General features: G+C 43.7%; 1 protein-coding gene across 2 annotated transcripts in view; it reads left to right on the top strand.

Moving 5' to 3' along the window:
• Nucleotides 1-443: 443 nt before the first annotated feature.
• HEXA (hexosaminidase subunit alpha) overlaps nucleotides 444-21,061 on the top strand; it is a 53,213-nt gene continuing 32,595 nt past the window's right edge. The window contains exons 1-7 of one of the 2 annotated variants that reach the window (XM_029574733.1): nucleotides 444-759; nucleotides 3,272-3,367; nucleotides 5,149-5,214; nucleotides 10,313-10,359; nucleotides 11,410-11,520; nucleotides 15,794-15,895; nucleotides 20,478-20,610. In XM_029574733.1, coding sequence (XP_029430593.1) covers nucleotides 507-759; nucleotides 3,272-3,367; nucleotides 5,149-5,214; nucleotides 10,313-10,359; nucleotides 11,410-11,520; nucleotides 15,794-15,895; nucleotides 20,478-20,610 — 808 coding nt within the window. In that variant the 5' untranslated portion in view covers nucleotides 444-506. Of the gene's footprint in view, nucleotides 760-3,268; nucleotides 3,368-5,148; nucleotides 5,215-10,312; nucleotides 10,360-11,409; nucleotides 11,521-15,793; nucleotides 15,896-20,477; nucleotides 20,611-21,061 lie in introns of both variants that reach the window. The other variant, XM_029574732.1, reaches the window with a different exon arrangement.

Below are 21,061 nucleotides of genomic sequence, written 5' to 3' on the forward strand. Positions count from 1 at the left end.
GGAGAGAAAACTAGCAACAGCAGCCACAGCAAGGAGAAACTAACTCCAAGGTCATGAACCAGGCTTTTTGAGGGAGTAGCAGTGCCGAGTCTTGAGAGTCTTCAAGACATAAGCCTGTGCAGCCCAGACTGAGGCCCACTGAGGGCAGGAGAGCCTTACTACGGCCAGGGTCCTCACACGTGACTGCAGAATTAGTGATGAAAGTCAGTACAAGCTCAGAGACCCCCCGCAATGGCTCTGATCCTGCCTAGTGCAGGGTTTCCTATTCCCACAGAAACTCAAGTGACGGCAGGGCTTAATGGCCAATGTTGCTGCATTTCCGTCTTAGCACGTTCAGACAGTGCCCTGCTTGCGCTCCAATTATCCGTCCAGACCAATATAAGGCAGTAAACATGAGAGCGGCGCCGGGGAAAGTCACGTGACGGGAACCCACCTGATCAGGCGGTGGACGGCGCGTGACTGTCACCTGATTCTCACGTGACTCGCGGTAGCTTGGAGAACATGCAATGGCTGCGCTCCGGCTCCTTGCTGTAGAACTTGTGCTGCTGCTGCTCCCTTTCTTCTCAGCCGAAGCTGTATGGCCCCTGCCGCAGGGCTCGGTCTCCTCCCCGCAGGTGTATCCGATCATCTCCGCCTTCCGCTTCCAGTACTCGGCCTCCTCGGCGGTGAGGGAGGGCTGCAGTGTGTTGGATGAAGCCTTCGGTCGCTACTACCGCATTCTTTTCCCTGTCGGGGAGCGGAAACCGGGGGCCCGGGCAGGTAAAAAAAAAAAAAAAAAGCAGCCCTGGAAATTCTCTGTAGTCATGGCCAGCCTCTGCCCCTCTCTAATAGCAATTAGGTCACACAATATCTGTCGGTCTGGGCGAATGCCGGCTGTACCGTGCTACTGTTGTGCTAAGGCTCCCGAGAGTAATGCCCACTGCAATGTTACTCGGGCACAGTAGGTTGGCTTTCATATAGGTTGTATTATTGCAAACAGAATAAACTCAGCAGACCCTGCCACGACTCCCCCCACTTCTGCCAGTTTGGGCTTCCTGTTATCTAGGAAAACTCTGCAAGGGGTAGGGCTGAAGTCAGAGGGAGCGCTGGGACACGGAAGTCTGCGTTCAGCGGCGGCTTCAGACATTTTTGTAGGGGGACATAAAGGGGGCACATTGAATTTCAGGGTGGGTAATCATTAAGTGCCTTTTTCTCCAACCAGACTGGGTGGCAGCGGGGACAAACTCCTTGTCTGGTTTCTACTCTTTCCCCCGCCCTATCCCCTGGAGCCACCGCTACCTGTGCTAAATTTTTGTGTTTTGCCGTGGCAAATGCACTGTTCATCTACGCCCCCCTCCCCCCCCCCCCCCACCGGCCATTTAGACCTTCATTATTCATAGTTGGTAGTTATTTTTTTTTAAATACCATCTCAGGACAGGTCCATAAAGTCTTCGTGCCAAGGAGCCCCAGAGGGTCTAAATCCACTGTTGCTAACTCCATGTTTTTTATAGGAGGTACATTTATCTTGGCCCAGTGCCTGCTGTGAATGTAGCCAGACCATTTGTCTGTCTAGGGCTATAAACATCAGTCTGATAGTGGCCAGCCTGGGACTCCTTACCCTTGTGGAGCACTGTGGCATACCCATGATGGTCTTGATAAGGGCAGTAATGCAGGCTTCTTTTATAAACTTTCTAAGTTTGTTGAGTAGGCAGTTTGAAAATTATCTGATTCAGGGACATTTTTATGGAATATTTTATAGAGGTCCCATAACCACAGAATAAATTACATATTTAATTTAGAATCTCTATTCTGCCTCTTGTGGCTAGTCAGTCATAGAGTGTAGTTAACCTGGTTAAAAAGAGAAAAAAATACCCAATATACCTTCTATAATGAAAACAGAACAAGCCAAGCTGCTTTAGGTATCTACACAGAAACTACAGTTATTTTATTTATTTTTATTTAAGGTTTTTATATACCGGCATTCATGATAAAATCACATCATGCTGGTTTACATTAAAACAGTGGTGCATAGAAAGAAAAAACAAACTGGAACTGTAGTGCGGAAGAAAGCAGTTACAAAAAACAGGGCTGCTTAAACTGGGAGAGGAAGGAAAAAGAAAAGGTTAATAGCATTTTAAATATTTACAACGAACAGTTAAATGAGCTGGTTGTGTTATAGAACTTGAAGTTGAAGGACATTAGCTGGATCATCCATTATTGGATGGATGATCCATTATGTCATCATGGATGATGACATAATGTCATAATGTCGTCATCATGTCGTCATGGATGATGACATTAGCCGGATCATCCATTATTGGATCATCTCAAAGGCACACCTACCACATCATCTGTTTTGTTGGTCCTTTACCATACCCATCACAGTCTATTAAGAATCTATGCTTACATCATTAAATCTTTAGGAATAAGATTATATTAAATTGCTGCAGGAATAAGCCTCATTGCTACCTGCATTTCATATCTAATGCTAAAGCTTTGCTCCCATTGTCTTTATGGAAAATAAAAAAAGACATTAACTGAGGCCCTAAATTGGTTTCTAGGAACTGCACACCCAGTCCAAAGCAAACATAACATATTCATTGGCCTGCATACTATGTTTTATGTTACTGTATGATTGTTATATATTGAAAAACATTAAATCCTGTAATATATGATCCTGTAAGGGGGCAAACAAATGAGGTTATTTTTTCTGTAAAATATATTTGGGGTTAGATAATTAAGTCACATCTTCTGTAAACTATAGTAATTTGAACAATGTCTGAATCTGATCTATCCCATCACCAATCTTGATGCAAAGTATGCTGTGTACCATCCTAACCTTGCCAGCAGCGCATGCATGTTATAAAATCAGGCGTAGATTTGTTCGCACCAGGTTGAGCGAACAAACTACGCCCGTGCGCACCTTTTAAAATTTGGCCCTTGGGTTCCAAGTGTCTTTTTTTTGCAGGATTTTCTGATTGGCACATAGAGGTGCATGTAAACATACATATTTGTGATATTCTTACTTCAGAAGACCACTTTGAATGTCCTTTTATCATGTAAAATCTTATTATAAATGCATAATTTTTAATTGTTAGTATGGAGGCCAGGGGAGAAGGGTGCAAACTGTAAGATTTGTCTGGGGTGCCTAATACCCTTGTACTGGCCCTGGTTCAGGGATTGGAAAGTAAGATGATAGAAGATGAAAGCCTAGAGTGGTTGTGTTTGAGACATGGTGGTGTGGGGTTTTTTCATATTCTACCTTTTTATTTATTTATTTTTTTTGCAGAAGATGTGCTTTATGAAACAGCACCTTTCTCCACATTGATCATTTCTGTTGCTACAACTGGATGCGATGACTTTCCTCAGCTTGACTCAAAGGAAAACTGTATGTATTAGCCAAATGCAACTCAAGAATACAAATCTTTTATTCCAAAAGAGGGAGGATTAAGTATGATCTAATGGTAAGAATCCCGCCCTGGCTGTAGCACCAAAATTCAGAGTTTCTTCCTAGACCCCTGATTGGGGGGAGCTGTAACTGGAGCAGCAATAACAAAAGTTATGTTTAATTTTGAACCAGGTCGAAGGTGTCAGCCTTTGTTCAATTAGGGGTAGATTTTCAAAGGCGCGCATGTGCGTCCATGTGCGCACGGTTCCTGGTGATCTTATAACGTGTGTGGCGATGCGCATGTTATAAAATATGATTCTCGTGCGTGCATGCGCACAAGGGGGGGGGGGAGGATTTTTTTTAAAAATACGCATGGTGACGCAATCGTGCCTACACCAGTTCCCTCCCAGTCTTCTCCAATTAAGGAGCGGACTGGGCGGGAACTTCCCTATATCCCTTCCTACTCTGCCTCCCTTCTCCCCTCTCCCCTCTCCCTGATCCCTAAAACCCCTTTTCCTACTTTTTAAATTTTTTTTTTATTTTGGAACTTACTTCATCTGAATAGATGAAGTAAGTTCCGCGTGCTGGCCGGCTGCCGGTGCGCGCTTCCCCGGGACGGGGCCTAATTGCCACTGTCCCGGTCTGCCCCGGGCCTGCCCTTTTCAAGGAGCTCGGCACTTCCGTGTGTTCCAGGGGATACGCGTGTGGCTGGGCCGTGCGCATTTTAAAAACGGCCCGGCCATGCACGTATCCCCCGGTTTTTGCGCGCACCAGGCTTTTAAAATTTGGGCTTTAGAGGGGAGTTTAAAATGCTGCCTCTTATAATCCACTTTGAATAATATAAATAGCAGCAATACAAACTCCCCTGATGAAGAAATAGTTGAAATATGGCCAGAGTTGGATTTTTCAACATCAGTTGATGAGATTGTCAACAGTTCAGATAAGTTTTTTATTGATTTGTGTTGAACAGTATTAAATGTATATGGCAATTTTTTTTTTTTTATGGAATTAAGCTAAAGGTTCTTTAAATCGACAGACATATGTTGCATTTCTTTCCAAGGATTTTATTTGCATGTTTCAAAAAGATTTAAAAAATGGTGAAGATTCACTTTTATTAAGGAGGGGACAAATGATTATAAAGAAGCACCAACACTAAAATTTATGTGGGACCAGTAGGATACTCTCCTCTCATTTATATCTATATATCTTAAAGGGAAACATTGAGTTGCATTAGTTCAAAGTGATTTGTATAATTTGTGATTAATTAGATTTTCATTTTGTATAGTGGCTAAATATAAATTTATTAGCTATTACACCCCAGTGTAGAAAGGTGAATAGGCTTAACTCGTATTTTCGAATGGGAAACTTATCTCCTGGTCAGAGTTGGAGTAAAGTTTCTGAGCCTAGTGTTTGCCTATGGGACTGAGCCTGGAGTTCATGGTGTGGGAGTCATGTACTCTGGATGTATGCACATAAAACAATTTGTGCACCAATCCTGTGTTATGGGCACAAATCATATTTTATGCAGATGAGACACAATTATTCAAAATAGTTGAAACTTGAGCTGACTGTGAGGAATTGCAGGAGGAATGTGAGAGACTGGGGAACTAGACATCTGAATGGCCATATTTTCACAGGGAAACTCTGCAAATGAGTTTGCAGCACAGTGAGCAGTGATGGAAGTACGAAAATTGCCTCCCTGTGGGGTTACAGCTTTGCCCTCTCTCTGTGCAGGGAGCTGAATGCTTTGTATTCACTTGAATCCTTGTTATATATTTCAGATAAGCTGAGTATCTCAGACCAGAGATTCTTGCTGACTGCTGATGCTGTCTGGGGAGCTCTCAGAGGTGATGTGGCTTTTTATTTTGTGCTTGGCAGGAAGTGAGGGGGGAGGCATTTTAACACTTTCTGAATTTGGGCTTATCCTCCTCTCTGCTGCTGTCTTACTGAAAATACCTTATTGTAAAGAGATGCTCCAGAGTTAACTAAAATGTCTGAAAATTGATGACGTGTTTGCAGCCTTGTGTAATGATAAAGATATACTAATCGGAGCAGCAAAATTAGCATAGTCCTGCTCCTTTATTTGCATATCCTTGCAGCTGCACCACAGCTGTGAACACATGCCTACCACTGTGATGTGACATATTGTGGTCCTACAACTTTCTAACTTTCATTTAAAAGCTTAAAGCAACAATCACAATGCTGAAAGAAAATCACTAGAACTGGGGTAAAAATCTGTTTTCATTTTTTTTTTATTTATAGTTTTAAGCATTTAAATATACAGAACTGTCACATCGTACATGAATTGTATGTACTACAGCAAACCGTGCCAATAAACATGTGATTAAACAACAGAGTTAAATTAAATAAAATGCTTGATTTTTCAATTTTTGTGTCTTCCTTAAACCCAAGTCCCCCCCTTCCTATCCCCGTTGACCTTGGGATAGACAGAAATAAAGCTAAACAAAGCTACAAGTCAAAGCTACAAGGCAGAATGAGTGGATATTCATAAAAAGTTCAGCAGATCTACTATACATGCAGACAGTGGTGGTATATGATAATGCACATTAAAGGAGACCATCAGGAGTACAATACATCTTCCTCATACTCTGAGTATCTAACATTCAGAATCCCCAGTGGCTTGTAGTGTCGGAACCACCTGTTCCTGCCGCCAGGTGTCAAAACATGACCATTGAAGTCGGTGGTTCCTGAGATTTTTCCATCGGATAGCCGTCAACTGGTTGAGGTACCAGACTTTGGTCAAGCGTTGGAGTACCCGGGCTCGCGACGGCACCTCCTTCTGCCGCCACAGTACTGCAATCTCAGCCCTACCTGCCTGAGAAATCTGTTGTATCAAATGAGTGTTCTAGTCACATAACTCAGGAGGGTATATATTCAAATGAAAGATTTTGGGCTGCAAGGGGACTGATGCCTTCACCATCTCGTATATAAGACCGCTAATCATAGCCCAATATCCCGAATGGAACCACATTCCCACCAAATATGCAGGAAGGACCCCCTAGCACCACATCCTCTCCAGCACTGGTCAGACACCGCTGGATAGAATTTATGTATTTTCACTGGAGTCAGATACCAACGATACAACATTTTATAGTTTTGTTCTATAATTGAAGCTGATACTGACCCTTTCTTAGCCGCGCTATAGCACGCTTGCTGAGGTAGCGTTTGGCTCAGATCTTTTTCCCATTGTACAATATGAGATGGTGGGGCATCCAGATCCTTATTAAGCAGGATATAAAGCCTTGAAAGGGCTTTCTTAATTTTATCCGCATAATCACAATAACCCTCGAACAGACATTTTCCCTTCAGTAAGTCTAGCTTGATCACCTTCTGGGCCATATAGTGTCTGAGTTGAGTGTAAAAATACTGATCTGACACTGGAATATGCAACTTACCTTTTGTAACTCCCCCTGCATTGCATTAACCCTGCCCCCCCCCCTTTGGATTATGTAACTTACCATTTGCCATTTGAACTCATTTTATCCCTCTAGATATAGTTTATTTATATATATACAGTTGTTCCTCTTTTGTTGTTGAATCTATTTAACCAATGTTTACATTCCTTTTTTTTCTTGCCTCTGCTTTAGTTATTCTCTTCAGTCATCTTCCCTTTTACCCTGTTATAATGTACCCACATGCTCCCCCATCACAATGAAGAATACCCTTCAACAGGATACCCCAATGAAGAAGACCCTGCAACAGGATATCGTTAGGATATCCATACATCTGACTCTCACCCTCCTTAGCGTATTCTGCTACTCCCTTAACCTCTGGCCACCTCCTTTGTAACTTATGACCCACCCCTCTCTCCCTCCCTCTGTACGCCCTTCTTTGTATTTTTCCCTCACCCTCCTCCTCTCTCCCTCACCCTCCTCCTCTCTCCCACACCCTTCTACCTACACTAGGCTGTTTCCTCACCGACCCACCTTCCTGAATATCTGAATTTCTCAGCTCTTCACGGCTGTTTTACACTTTCTCAGGATAACCTTTTAGTTTAAGGTTATTGTTTTTTGCTAGTATCATGTCCCCTTCATCTAAATTGCTCTCTAAGATATATTTATTATTATATTTGTCCAAGAAACCCTCTTTCATTCTCCGAGATTATATACTTATATATCCCTTGTATATTGTTTCATAGAGCTTGTTACTTAGACCTTTGTATATTGTTTCCTAGAGCTTTTAATTTCACATATCTCTTGTATATTTGTTTTTCCACTGTACTTTTACTGTTCGATGTAAGGGCTATGCCCACAAGTTATTAGTTGTATGTAAACCGATACGATGTGCAAACGGCTATCGGTATATAAGAAACTCCAAATACATAAAATTTCCTCGCTTTGGTTAATATGTGAACCGACATGATGTGCCTTTCTAATGTCGGTATATAAAAATTACTAAATAAATAAATAACTCTTCAGATATCTCCGAGAATTCCTTAATTCTCCCCCTACCCCACAGCTGTTCAAGGGTTGCACAAGCCCAAGGACTCCCACCTCGAGGCTATGGACTTGGAAATGCCTGGTGGAAATGCTTTATTGTAGAAAATTGGGGATTTGTGATATACAGCTCTATCTCCCACAATCTCTTTCCTCCAGACATCCCACGTGTGTAAAGTATGGGCAATAGAGGGAGCAATATTGGATGGCACGATCCGTGCTTGGGGAGGTAACTATACTAGCTTTTTTGGGGCAATACCTCCTAAAGTATCCCTTTCAAGTTGCACCCATCTCTTTATGATGTCCCACTACATGCCAATCAATGATGTAACGTAATTGGGCGGCTGCATAGTAATATTGCAAGGAGGGTACCCCCTAACCCCCCTCTATCCCTATGCAACTGCAAAACCCGGCTGCTCACCCGAGGGGGGCCGTCTCTTCCACAGGAAGCGAAGCAAGTGTCGCTGCCATTGTCGAAGATCCGCTGCCGGTATTGGAATTGGTAAGGTTTGGAATAGATAATTGAGCCGAGGTAGGACATTCATTTTGACTGTCGGTATCCTCCCCCACCAGGAGAGTTCTAACCTTTCCCATTTCTGAAGGTCATATTTGATGTTATGCCATGTAGGCTTATAATTTAAAGAATAAAGGTCCCCAAGATCAGCTCCTATCCGAACACCCAAATATTTGAGGGATTTCTTGACCAATTTAAATGGGGCAAAACTAATAGCGTTCATCATATGCAAAGGCATGTGAATAAGACTGTTAGTTATTCACTCCGAATGTAAAAAAAAAAAAGTGCATCTAAAAACGTATATTATTCTGCTCAGCAATTAACGCCTGCCCAGAGTAGGCGTTAATTGCTGAGCTCTCCCAAAAGTTGTACAGAAAAGCAGAAAAAACTGCTTTTCTGTACATCCTCCTACTTAATATCGTTGTGATATTAAATAGGACAAAAGTCTTAAAAAAAAAAAAAAAGTGCCGGCAGGTGCGTTCAGGAAACGGACGAACAGTTCACGAGCCTCCGTTTCCTGAACACCTGGCTGTGCGCTGATTAGGAAAACGGACGCCAGCATCCGTTTCCTAACCGGCGGACGGCCGACCGCTCACGGGCCTCCTTGACAACGTGACCCCTAATTTAAATATTGCATGGCGCCCCCAGGAGCGGTGTCTGGGGGCACATTAGGAGAGCGGGCGCTGAGTGTTCAGTGTCCGCTTTCAGCGCACATCAATTGCATCGGCCCCCTAGCTAGTCAGGTTTTCAGGATATCCATCACGAATGTTCATGAAATAAATGTGCATACAATGGAAGCAATGCAAATAAGAAAAGGATAAGAAGGAACAGTGAAAAAAAAAAAATCGACAAATAAATAAATAAATGTACAAATGCCAGAATTGATGTAGAAGTGCAAAGAGTACAAAATATCTATTTAAAATCCACATGATAGGATCATCAAGTGTACTCAGTTTGTCAGCAGGAAGAAATTTCTGATGTAGAAAATTTAAATCGTGGAAACGCTAGCTGTAACTTATGCAAAGAAGGGGCACAGCAAGCAGTTTGTTTACCTTCACAGGAGAAGTTTGCTAAGAACAGGACTGCATGGTGGGGCCAGCTCCTTGGGCCACTGTATGTAAAGTGCCCACCTGTGTCACACTCTAGCATTTTCTTTTCTGAGCTGGCTTCTTGGTAGAAAGGTTTCTGAATGAGTCCTGTGTCTGACAGACGCCTTCCCTTTCATAAAAGGCTTCTGCTTCATGACCATCTTGCCTTATTTCCATATTTTAGCTTTAGAATTTTCCCTATAAAAACAGTGTGTCCTAATGCCTTCCCTGTGTTCACTGGGAGTCTTACAGACTACACAGAGCTGACCCTCTTATATGGGGAAATTCAGAGCAGAGAGTCACAGTTGTAAAAATTATAGTTTTGGTTTTTTTTAATTAATGAAGTTGAAAACATGTTGGGTGGCTGGGGCGAGCACACCTTTTGCGCTTCACGTGCAGCTGGTCTTACACGGGAGGGCGGTCTGGGCCTCAGGTCACTGATCCAGTCGCACAGGCTCGTTGGCAGCTGCTTATAATCTGTAAACACGCTTCATACCAAATGTTTACAGTGTAAACAAATGAGAGGTGCTCCTGCTTTTCTTTTGCAGAATTCCACACCTCTTGTGCTTTTATTGTGCGCTGACAGTATTTTGTGGTTTTATTTTTAATAAAGAGAAATAGCAATATGCTACCACACAATGTGTCTCTCTTATAAATTAGATGAGGACCAAGATAGAAATACGTTCTGCCTGCATGAAATTTGTTGGAAATGTTTTGATTTAGGGTGCTAGATAAATGCCACAGTAGTAGCAGTAATCTTCCCAGCTGCACTTCCCTTATGTAACCCCCTTTGCTGGTTTTCTGTCTTGTGTGGTGCCAAGAAGGGCAGAGGTAGAGCAGAGAGGAAAGGGGGAAATCTGATCTCCTGTCTGCTTTATCCTCCCAGGCCTGGAGACCTTCAGCCAGCTTGTATGGCGAGCAGCAGATGGCAGGGTGCGTATTAATAGCAATTCTCACATTCCAGATCGGGTCACCAATTGGGATGAATGACCCCCCCCCCCCCCCCATCTCTCACCTGAGAAACAAGTCAGAGTTCGTATTTCCTAGGATTTGCCCATTTGGTGGTAAAGACACATGCCAGCACAAATGTTTGCACAGGTGCCTGCTCACGGGGGAAAGTTAGTCTTGAGGCACTGCCAGCTACGCCATGGGGCATACATTGTGCCCTGGCACTGCCATCTCAGCAAAAGAGTATGTCGGTGCATGAGAGGGAGCTGGGAGCGCATGCAATGCCTTGGCACCACTGACTGGGAAGGGTAGAAGGTCGGAGGCATTCACGGTGCTTCAGCTGAGGGATTGTTTTAGAGGAGATTTTCCTGCAGCTCTCGGGGAAGGCATGGGTTTCTGGAATTGCCTGGGAATGCTGTCTGGAGTGGACAGTTTATTTATTTAAGATTTTTTTTATATACCGGTGTTAGTGTGTACATCACATCGGCTTACATTATAACAATAGCTTGGAAAATACATAGAACAGGGATATACATTAAAACAGGGAAGTAATAAGGCATGGGCCATGTGAACGAGTAGAGAGGCATAGAAATACAGAGTAACTGTCAGAACGGTTCAGAGCCTAGGAAGATAAGGTTCAGAGTGCCGATTCATAACGTTGCAAATATTAATGTATATCGAGGTAGATAACAATAAAACATAAACATATGTTAATTATATACAATATGTATAGGAGTGCATAGATGTACAGATTTGCATGGGGTTAAGGATAGGGGGTAGCAGGCTAAGGGGAGGAAAGAAAATGGTCTAGGGAAAGGCAGAGGTGGTTAGTCGGGGTATGCTTGTGTGAGAAACAAATGAGGGGAAATATAAGCTAAACATGTCTTCTGATTTTGAAATGACTTGCCATGGATTTGTGTGTGTGGGGGTTTTTGTTTTTTGGGGGGGGGGGAGGGATGTGTTTTGCTTTAGATGTAGCTGAGTTCTGTCAGTTTGGTCGGTGGCAGTTTTATTTATTTTATCATTTTGATGCAGCGCTTCATAAACAAAACGGAGATCACGGACTTCCCACGCTTTCCTCATCGGGGGCTGCTACTGGACACCTCCCGACATTACCTGCCCATTAAAACCATTCTCCAGACTCTGGTAAGCTCTGTCTCCTCTCTCTGTCTTTATTCTTCCTCCACCCCTGTCTGTCTCAAGATTCAAGAAACTTCACTGGTATGACAATTTGTACACATCTAACTAATATATAGGGACGTCAGTGATGAAAGTCCCCACATTAGATGTGTTCTCTTAGGTGCTTTGTACCCCTAGGATTGCAAACTCATTTTTAAAGAGAGAGTCTGAAAATCGTGGTCCGTGTGTGGAATTAGGAGTACATGGCACCCATGTTCTTTTGTGCCTGCATTGAGGTAGGTACAAAAGTATGTGCCAGAAATGCCACACAGATTCTGTAATTTCTCTCTGCCAAGACTCTTGGTAGTCACTGTTGTCTCTGGTCAGATTGTTTTCTGGCCTAGGTGAGGAGACAGTGTATCTTGCTGCATTGGCTGCCTTTTCTCCTCTTTCTCCAAAGATTATGCTGAGTTTTTTTCTTGCTTGTTCTTCTGTGGGAAGTCTCCTGTTTTCCTTATCAGATTGGGGATTACGCATTTTGCATGGTACAAAAGGAAACAATTTTGTTTCTAGTTCTCGTGTTTCACTGCATGCAGAGTCTGGCTGTTTGGGATGTCCATGATTTATTTTGGCATGGCAGTTTCCTCCTGCTATCTTGGAATTCTTGCTGAATCGGAACAGGTTTGTGTTAGGTTGTGGTGCAATGAGCCTTCATCCCCAGCTACCCAGGAATGTTTTTTCTGTTATATACTGAGCCAGTCGTTATAGTGCTAGTTCTTTGCTTTGGGCCATACACAAGGGCTCCTCCCTGAACCCAGCAGTCTTGGGCTAAAAATCCAGCCACTAGATGTCACCATTGCACAATGAATGGGTTTCTCCTCCCTCGTCCTGTAAATTAAATCCAGGTGTGAACTGGTGCTGAACCCCCAGGCTGGCCCACGTGCTTCTGAATATAATTTGTTGTCACTCACTCTGAATTTGAGGTTCTGCGTGTGAGGCAGTGAAGTTTTTCTGGTAACGTGTAGGTTCTGTGTAGGAATCAAGAGCAGGCCAACTTCCAATGAAATTCCTTAGACACACTAGACATGCTGGGCCTGAGTTGTGGTAGGAGGCTACCGCGATCCAGGCTGAGGAGAAACCACTCTTTTTAAGGTACAGGGAGGTTAAGGGTGGGTGTAAGAAGAAGGAGGGGGCCTGCAGATTTTAAGATTTTAAAAAGCAAAGCTGGAACTTGAGCAGGGAGGGGAAAGGCTGACGCTGACCTCCCCAACCGGATAACTTGTCCACTAAATGGCCTACTGAATATTGGCCTCATGGTGTTTATCTTTACCTTACACCTATAAGTTTAATTGGAGGTGAAAAAGTATGTAGATGACTTGGGTGCCAACCAAACCATTTTTAGGAGCCAGGGCAAAATAATTATTTTCTTTGCATTTTTTTTTTTTTTCTCACTCTTTTGTTTTGTAAGTTTTTTTTATTCTTGTTTTTATCTTTTTTTTGTTTTGTCATTTTGGGATTTTTTTTTTTAAATCTATATTTTCTGTCTCTTCCTTCTCCATGTAAGTTTTTTGTTTTTTGTTTGTTTTTTTTTTGCAGGTAGGGAGTAGCCTCAGGCTGCAGGGCTTCAGTCCTGGGCCTGTTGTGAGAGGAGCAGGTCTTCTTGCCTCGACTTAGTGGTTCTTTTCAGACTCAGGCTTGCAGTGGTGGCTCCTCCTGGTACCACCTGCATGACCTGGAACCCAGGAAGTTTCTACCCCTATTTTATTTTCTCCCGATTCCAGTTTGCAGTAACTTGTTTGAGGCATATATATATATATATGTGTGTGTGTGTGTTTTGCTTGCCTTTTAATCAGTACCTTTACAGTAATGATGTGGCCAGTTGTCCTGGTCTTGGGGAAGAACGAAATCTGGCATCTGGGCAGAGTTTTGCTATTTAGGGATTGTAGCCCTCATTTGTTTAGCAGACTACACAACAGTGTACCAGTATTCCTATTGGTACAGTTCCCTATTACCGATTGGTATAATTATCCCTTCTGACCATGTCTCAGGAAAATACCATTTTACTAGTGCTCCCCTTGACTGCTACATTTGAGAATCTCATTGGATACCCTGTCGGGCTTCTGTACTGCATGTGTCGGCAGCCCCTGATTTTTCTTTTATAGTTAAATGGGCACCTAATGGTGTTTGGTAATTTTGATTATATTTTCCAGCAGGTTTAAATCCTCTTGGGTGTGAGTTTAATGTTGTGTACTATCTTCAGGTTTGATCTCTCTTTATAAGGGTGCTGGAAGTGATCAGTTTAGATCTTACTATCCTGGGTTGCTAAATTAGATTGGATATTGGGCCCAAGTCCCTCCTCTCTCTCATGTCCCAGAAGGCATTAGCTCCAGCCTCCTCATTTTCAGACAGCTTTCTGTTCGTTTGCTGCCTTTTTCTGTTTGAGGATTGCTTTGTAACCCCAGACTGTGTTTTGGTAGGTGCTGCCTAAATCTTCCATGAGAGGCTGTTTGTGCTTTAGCTTAAATAATTTTCTTATCCTTTCTCGTTAAGCTTCTTTATTCCCTGTCAAATTGGGCTACTTTAAATGTGATTTATTTGGTCACGTGTGCTATTTCTGCTGCAGTGGTTAGCAGTTCCCTTGCTGCTCTTTGGGGAAAACGGCATTGAATCTCTTACTGTTTGACGTCCTGTGTGTTCTGGCTGTAGTTTTTAATCAGGGCCGTGATCTGTTTTGTATTGCTGGGCAGTTTTCGAGTTCTCTGCGATTTTCCCTTACTTTTGTGAGCCTGTATGCATTCTGAGGGGAAACGTGTGAAGATTTTGGAATGTAAACCCGGGTAGTAGGATTTGCTCTGATCTGTCACTGTACAGAAGCATTTGGCTATGGCCTGACAGGTGAGGTTGGGATCTTGCTATCGGTGCAGGTATCTCTTAGACGTCTAGGTCAGTTATGATGTAATCAACCGCTCTGTGGCCCTGCAAGGAGCTGAAAGTCCATCTGACTAATGGCTCTATTTTGCAGCATTCTCACCTTCTCTCTGCTTCGTTGTTTCTTGTATTTGTTTTCCTTCTCTGCTTGCTTGTTGTGGTAATCTTCACAGGAAGTTGAGAGAGCACCTGGGAGGGAGGGGGCAGGTTCTGAACAGGGAAGAAAATACGGGGTGTCAACAGGGAGCAGTCTTAGTCATTCCCAGTGAGGTTCATCTTCCTTCGGCTCTCCATGTTAACACCCAGTTTTGCTCTGGATTTCTCAACCCTCTTTTCTACAAAGCCCTCGGGGGACTGAAGCTAGCCAACTAGTTAAAGAGAATTCTATAAAAATCACCAGAACAATTTTATAGGTGGTTCCTAAATTCTTGGGAACAAACTGGCTTGCCCAGTTTTAGGCTGTGAGGGCCTGTTGGTAATAATGTATGCTCAGTTGTGTGCACCGTTTTTGTGTGCAAACTTTGCTACCAATGCAGCAAGGTGTTTTTGCATTGCTTAGAGCCCTAGCATGGAAATTTCATGCTAATGAAGGCATTAGCTACTACTCCTCCCCCCCCCCACCTAATGCAGAGAGGTGCATTGGCTTAACTCGGGTTTTCTTAGTGCTGGACCTTTAACTTGTGGTCCCAGATGGAGTGAAGCTTCCGGCACTAGTGTTGGTGTATGGGCAGAAGCAGGAATTTTGATGCTGGAACCTGTAGTCAGGATTTACGTGCAGAAAACATGCTGTGTATAAAAATGTTTTCTACACGGGAAGCATTTTTGTGTACATAAATCATGTTTTATACACACAAAACGTGATTTGCACGTTTTAATTTTAGATTTGTGCCTATAATAGAAACTTCTTAATTGGAGTGCTCAGCCTGTGCAAAAGGCCGTATGCACTTCATTCCCGATGGGCATGCCGTAAGCTTACTTTATCAGGAGTTTAAAACAAATATATCATCAAGTGCATTAAGAAACTGTATGTTGAATTTCAGCGTTTTGGGTTTGATGCTTCCCTTATTATATTGTGCCCTGAGTTTGCAAAAAGTTGGAGAAACATTCACAGCATAAACAGGTGTAATCCTTATCTAACCTGAACTGTGCTTACCAAATCATAATGTGGCCTACAGTCACGCCATCACACTTCCGAAAGGGCGGTCCAGCCTATTGTGAGAGCCTTCCAGGTTGAATACTAGAGTTTTTTCCCCCAAAGTGCCTGCTGTGCATATATCCAACTGATCTGAGCCTTTTTTGATCTTGGGTGCCTCTGCTAGCCTGGGCTTGTGATGGCTGCGCATTAATGATGCTTTTTTGCATCCATTTGCAGGATGGTATGGCTTACACCAAATTCAATGTGTTTCACTGGCACATCGTGGATGATCCATCTTTCCCATACCAGAGTGTCCTGTTCCCTCAGCTCAGCGAGAAGGTACCTGCCCTTCCTCATTGTTCCTATTTTACAAAACGAAATGCATTAGGAATAACTGCCAAAATGATGTTGATTGTCCCAGCTCTTTCAGTTCCTCTTTTTTTTTAGGCTGCTCGGGTCTAAACAACAAGTCCTAGCAAAACAGTTTTGTAAACTTGAGAGACGAACATCTGTGTGTTATGACATCAGGAAATGAAAACCGAGCTGTACCCTGACTTTCTTAGCGACTCGACGGATGAATCCAGAACCAGTGGGGTTATGCACCCTGTACCAGCAGATGGAGACAGAGCAAAGCTGACATCATGGTGTGTGTGTGTGTGTATATATATATATATATATATATATATATATATATATATATATATATATTGTGGCGATGATGGTGCCCCTGGTGGCAGGTCCTCAGCGGTGACTTCAAGCTCGGGGCTAATTATCAAGGACTGCTTCCACAAAGTCCTTTATAGCAGATCCCTTCTTGAAGTTTCTCCCAGGAGACAGGAGTAGAGGATAACCATAAGGCAAGGAGGCTATGGGTCAGCACCACTTGTGAGGGAAGGTTCTCGTACACCTAGGCCCCTGAGACCAAACTTCCCCCATTCTCCACTAGAGTAAGGGTCACCCCCCCGGGCAGCCCTTTAAAACAACATATTACATTCAGGCAGAAGCTTCTTATGTATTGAAGTTTATTAATTAAACAAAACTCCACAGAAAGGAAAAACACTCACATAAACAGTATTACCAGACCTGCATTACCAAGCAGTAACTGGGAGCTTGCGGGTTTGATACCCTTTAAGAGCCCTGATTCACTAATCCCCCAAAACATCCAAGCTTCTCACTCTGAATTTTCTAGTATATGTTCCCCTGCACAACATGTGGGCAAGTAGGTTTTTCCCCCAGTACCTTATACTTCCCCCAAGCATAACACAGTACTGAAACCTCCCCCACTGCAGGAACGTCTCCTTAGGCCAGCTGCCAGGTCCTAATTACCTCTTTTCCTCCAGCTGACTTCATTAAGTAAAACTACTCTTTTCACTGCCACAAGCTCCCCTGGCTTGTACAGTCCTAACACCATTTTATATTCTTCCTTTTTACCTTATACTTCGTTCCAAACCCCACAATAAGCATTCTCCACATTTGCATAAGCCTTCCTACCTCAGCTTCTTCAACGCCACCGGAGCTAATCCCTCTAATTAACCCTCAAGGCACTGCTGACGACACTTATGCATATCCCCTGTTACACAGCCCTTAAGAGTGAAGGAATCCTGTTAGAGCTGACGTAGCCTTTAGTGGAAAAGGGTCTACCTGGGCACCATCCCCCTGCCTCAGGCTTTAGATGTTACTTGCCTTGCCTTCCCTCCAGCTCTCCTCTTTTGGAAGGCTACTCTCTTTATGTCAGATAGAGTGCCCCTCCCTAGGAAGAAACCGCCCTTGTGTTTCCCTGCCCCCAACCCTTCCTGAGGCTGACTACCAGGGCACCTGGGAAATGTAGTTTCCTTCCTGCAAAGTAACAGTCCCTTTGAGGAAAACACCTCAAAGTTATACAGCACAGAGACTCCGCTCTGGCTCAACTCATCACAATATATATATATATATACCCCTGCAGTGACAGCCTTCCGGTATTCTCCGTGTCCCTGCTGGGGATTGCTTTAAAGTTTAGGAGAAAAGAAGAAGGAAATTAATTTGCCCTGCTCTCCTGTGGTGATTAATTAAGGTCCCTCACTCAGTTGAGAATTCCTGAAGTGATTTCTGTGGTCCCTCAGATAAGCTGCCTTTTGAGCTGGCGTAGACTTAGCTGTAAAAAAACAAAAACAAAAAGCTGAAAGGCAAGTGGGTGCAGGAAGCAGAGTGCGGCGGTGAAGGTTATATACCCTCTCCCCCTGCATCTGGAAGCCGTGCTTGTACTCAGCCGGGATGGGCTGAGCTCAGGTAAAGTTTTTTGTTTTTTTTTTTTAATTTCTTGAGAAGAGGAGATTCCCCCCCCCCCCACGTCTCCATGCTCAGCCAGCGATCTGATAGCCGTTCTCGTCTCTGTGTGTTGGGGGGGGGCAGCCTGGCAGGTTGAGCAGCCCTTGAGGCTAGGCCCTGCTCTGAGGCTTGGCTGGTTCGCTGCATGGTAGGCTGTGGCGGCGCCTTTTTGTGCACTGTATACTGCCCTCTTCAGTTCCGTCAGATCGTGGATTCTGCATCCAACTGTGCGGCTTGTGCATTTTGGTTGTGGACCTAGCTGGGCGCCTAGTTCGGCGTCTAATTAGGTGCATAGGAGCGCCTACCAGGGCGCCCATTTGTGTGCACACGAATGCACCCTTTTTATGCACATATGCATGCACTTATTTTTACGCACCTTCCCCGAGCGTCCTGTCGGAGCTCAAGTTGGATGCTTATTTCGACACAGTGTGCTGTGCCTTTGCCTATGGCAAAGAAACCTAAGCGCCTTGCCCTGTGAGTGTGGTGGGTCATATTCTGGCATCTCAGCCTGGCGTTCCTTCTAACTTGTGTCAGCACTGTTTGGAGGCTCAGGGGGAATTACTCCTCTCTGATTTTTATAAAGCCTGTTCTTCCCAGCCTTGTGTGGGAATGGAGAAAGAGCTGCCAGAAGGGTCGCCTGATCTTAGGGTTCCTCTATCTGGTTCGTCAGTGGGCTCAGGACAGCTGCCTCCGGGCTAAGTGGTCTGGGGTTACTGGTAAGTGTTAATTTAGTCCCTAGACTAGTGTTAATATATTCTTTGTTTGAGCCCAGTGTTTCCTGTTGACTGAGTACTGGAAGGGTTATCTGGTGTTAATCTAGTTTTTTGTTAGTTTGTCCACAGTTGACTTTTGCAGAGAATACTGACGGGCTGATGTCACTGCAGGAGTATATATACTGTGATGTCAGCTTTGCTCCGTCTCCATCTGCTGGTAGAGGTGCATAACCCCACTGGTTCTAGATTCATCTGTCGATCCTAAAGAAAAGGAAATTATCAGGTCAGTAGTTTCTCATTCCTCCTCTTTGCTTCTCATGTGTCGGCTGCCACCCTGTCTCCTGCAGACTGTCCCACACTAATGGCACAGAGGCAGGATAGCCATCGACACAGTCAGTGTAGCCCACTTGGGCACTTGAGTTATAGCTGCCTTGGGAACCCCATGGGACCCCGCACCTCACGTGTTTAACCACTGCATAACCCTCTTCTACTTGTGATTCTTCAGCCATGCCCAGAAGCTACCAGGCTGTGAATAAGCTCTTACCTTCTCTTTTTCTCTCTCTCTCTCTCTTTGTCTAATCTTCCTTTTTCATGAGTGCTTTTTCCAAATGACTGCCAACTTGCTTCCTGGCAATACTAAGAGAAGATGAGAGAATATTTTCACAGGTTTGGAATTTACTAGCAGAATACAATAGCTGCATTGTTAAAGGGAGCACATACAGTGGTGTCAAACCTCCGATGTCAAGAACATTGTGTGAAAGAACCAGGTCTGCAGAGAATCATACTGTATGCTTCTGCACACTGTGGTGTCAAGAGGCACTGGACAAAAAATGCAGCAGTTGAGACTCCAAAAGATGAATGAGAGATCATTTTGTTCCTACATTGGCCATGTTGTGTCTCTAGTGCAGGGTGAAGAAAGAATAGAGATACCATTTTATTGGGAAAACAGGACTCCAGAAGGGGAATTTGGGGTGTGTGGGAGCCCTGGTTTTCTGGGACAGCTCAAGGTCTAGGACATTCTCTGGCACAGTTTGAGATTGTGGTACATTTGCACATTTATTTATTTTAGATTTTTATATTCCACTTTTCAAAGCAGATTCCATTCAGGAATCTGTAGTATTTCCCTTCCCCAGAGTGCTTACAATCTAATTTTGTGCCTGAGGCATTGGGAGGGTAAAGTGACTTTGCTTTCTTCATTTCTTGTTGTTGGGTTTGCTGGACACTAGGCTTCTGATCTGGTTTGGGTTGATTTTCTAACTGAGCCTCCGGCTGTTCGGCCCATAGCTCGTAGTTGGGGTTATTCAGAAATCTTTTAGTTAAGCCACAACTTAAGCTTCTCATAATGATTCGCTGCTGTCCATAATGTCTTCTCTGTCGGAATGTTTACATTACTGAATTTGAACAAAAAAACACACATTTTATTGAATATTTTTATTTTAATATTTACCTTTTAAAAAAAAATTAAATTGGTTTTATACTTTTTGTGTGTTTGGAAGATTTGTAACATTTTTTCCATTCTTATTTTAGATTTCTCTTTTTTTTTTTTTCTTCTTTTTTCTCTTCTTACCCCAGCTCTGTGTAGCCTTTCTCTCAGGATTGTATTTTTTTCTTTTTTGTTCTCACCTGCCTCAATTTTTCTCTTTCTCTGCTCCCTTCTTCCTGCCGTTGGCATGATTGTCGGACAGAATTTGCAGCAGTAAGCCAACAACTTACTTTGCTGAGATTCTACAGCAGGGAGCACATTCTGTGGGAACTGCCAAGGAGTCGCGGCAGATGAGGAACCCTGATTTATATGTGTGTGTGAATCAATAGTTCTCTCCCCTGTTCTGGAACCCAACTGTACATGAAGAGTCCAAGACCTAAGCATTGGAAGATGACTTCTGCAACTTGAACTGTGCTTCCAGGGCGCATACCACCCTGAGACCCATGTCTATACTGCCAGCGACGTGAAGGCAGTGCTAGAGTATGCGCGGCTGCGAGGGATTCGGGTGATTCCTGAGTTTGACACCCCTGGGCACACACAGTCCTGGGGCAGAGGTAATGAGTATGATTTAAGCACTGGGGTTCTATGACATTGTTTTAGATGGGCCTTTATTATCCTGATCTGCCATCATGTTCTGTGTTGTTAGGAGCTTTGCTCGCTCTTTTACGCTTTGTATGTATTGTTGCTCCAAAAACAATTCTCCATGTTAAATGTACTGTAAAATCCCATTTTCTGGCACTCAACCAACCAGAAAGCTAAAGTAACAGGTATCTAGCAATTTGGATTTTTTTCCTTCTTTACTGCTTTTGCAGGATGACGCATGCACCCCTTTACAGCTCCATGCTGAGTGCTGGGTGAAGGAAGATAATCGGGACCGTGGCCAAGAAGGGTTTAAATAGTAGACAAAGAGCATGGAGGAATGGGAGAGCACTGTCAGATACCAGACATGGCCTATTCCCCATGAATGCCAGATAATGGAGCTTTTGCTGTAGCTGGGTTTTGAAG

This window comes from Rhinatrema bivittatum, chromosome 13 (genome assembly GCF_901001135.1).
Source record: "Rhinatrema bivittatum chromosome 13, aRhiBiv1.1, whole genome shotgun sequence".
Classification (NCBI taxonomy): domain Eukaryota; kingdom Metazoa; phylum Chordata; class Amphibia; order Gymnophiona; family Rhinatrematidae; genus Rhinatrema; species Rhinatrema bivittatum.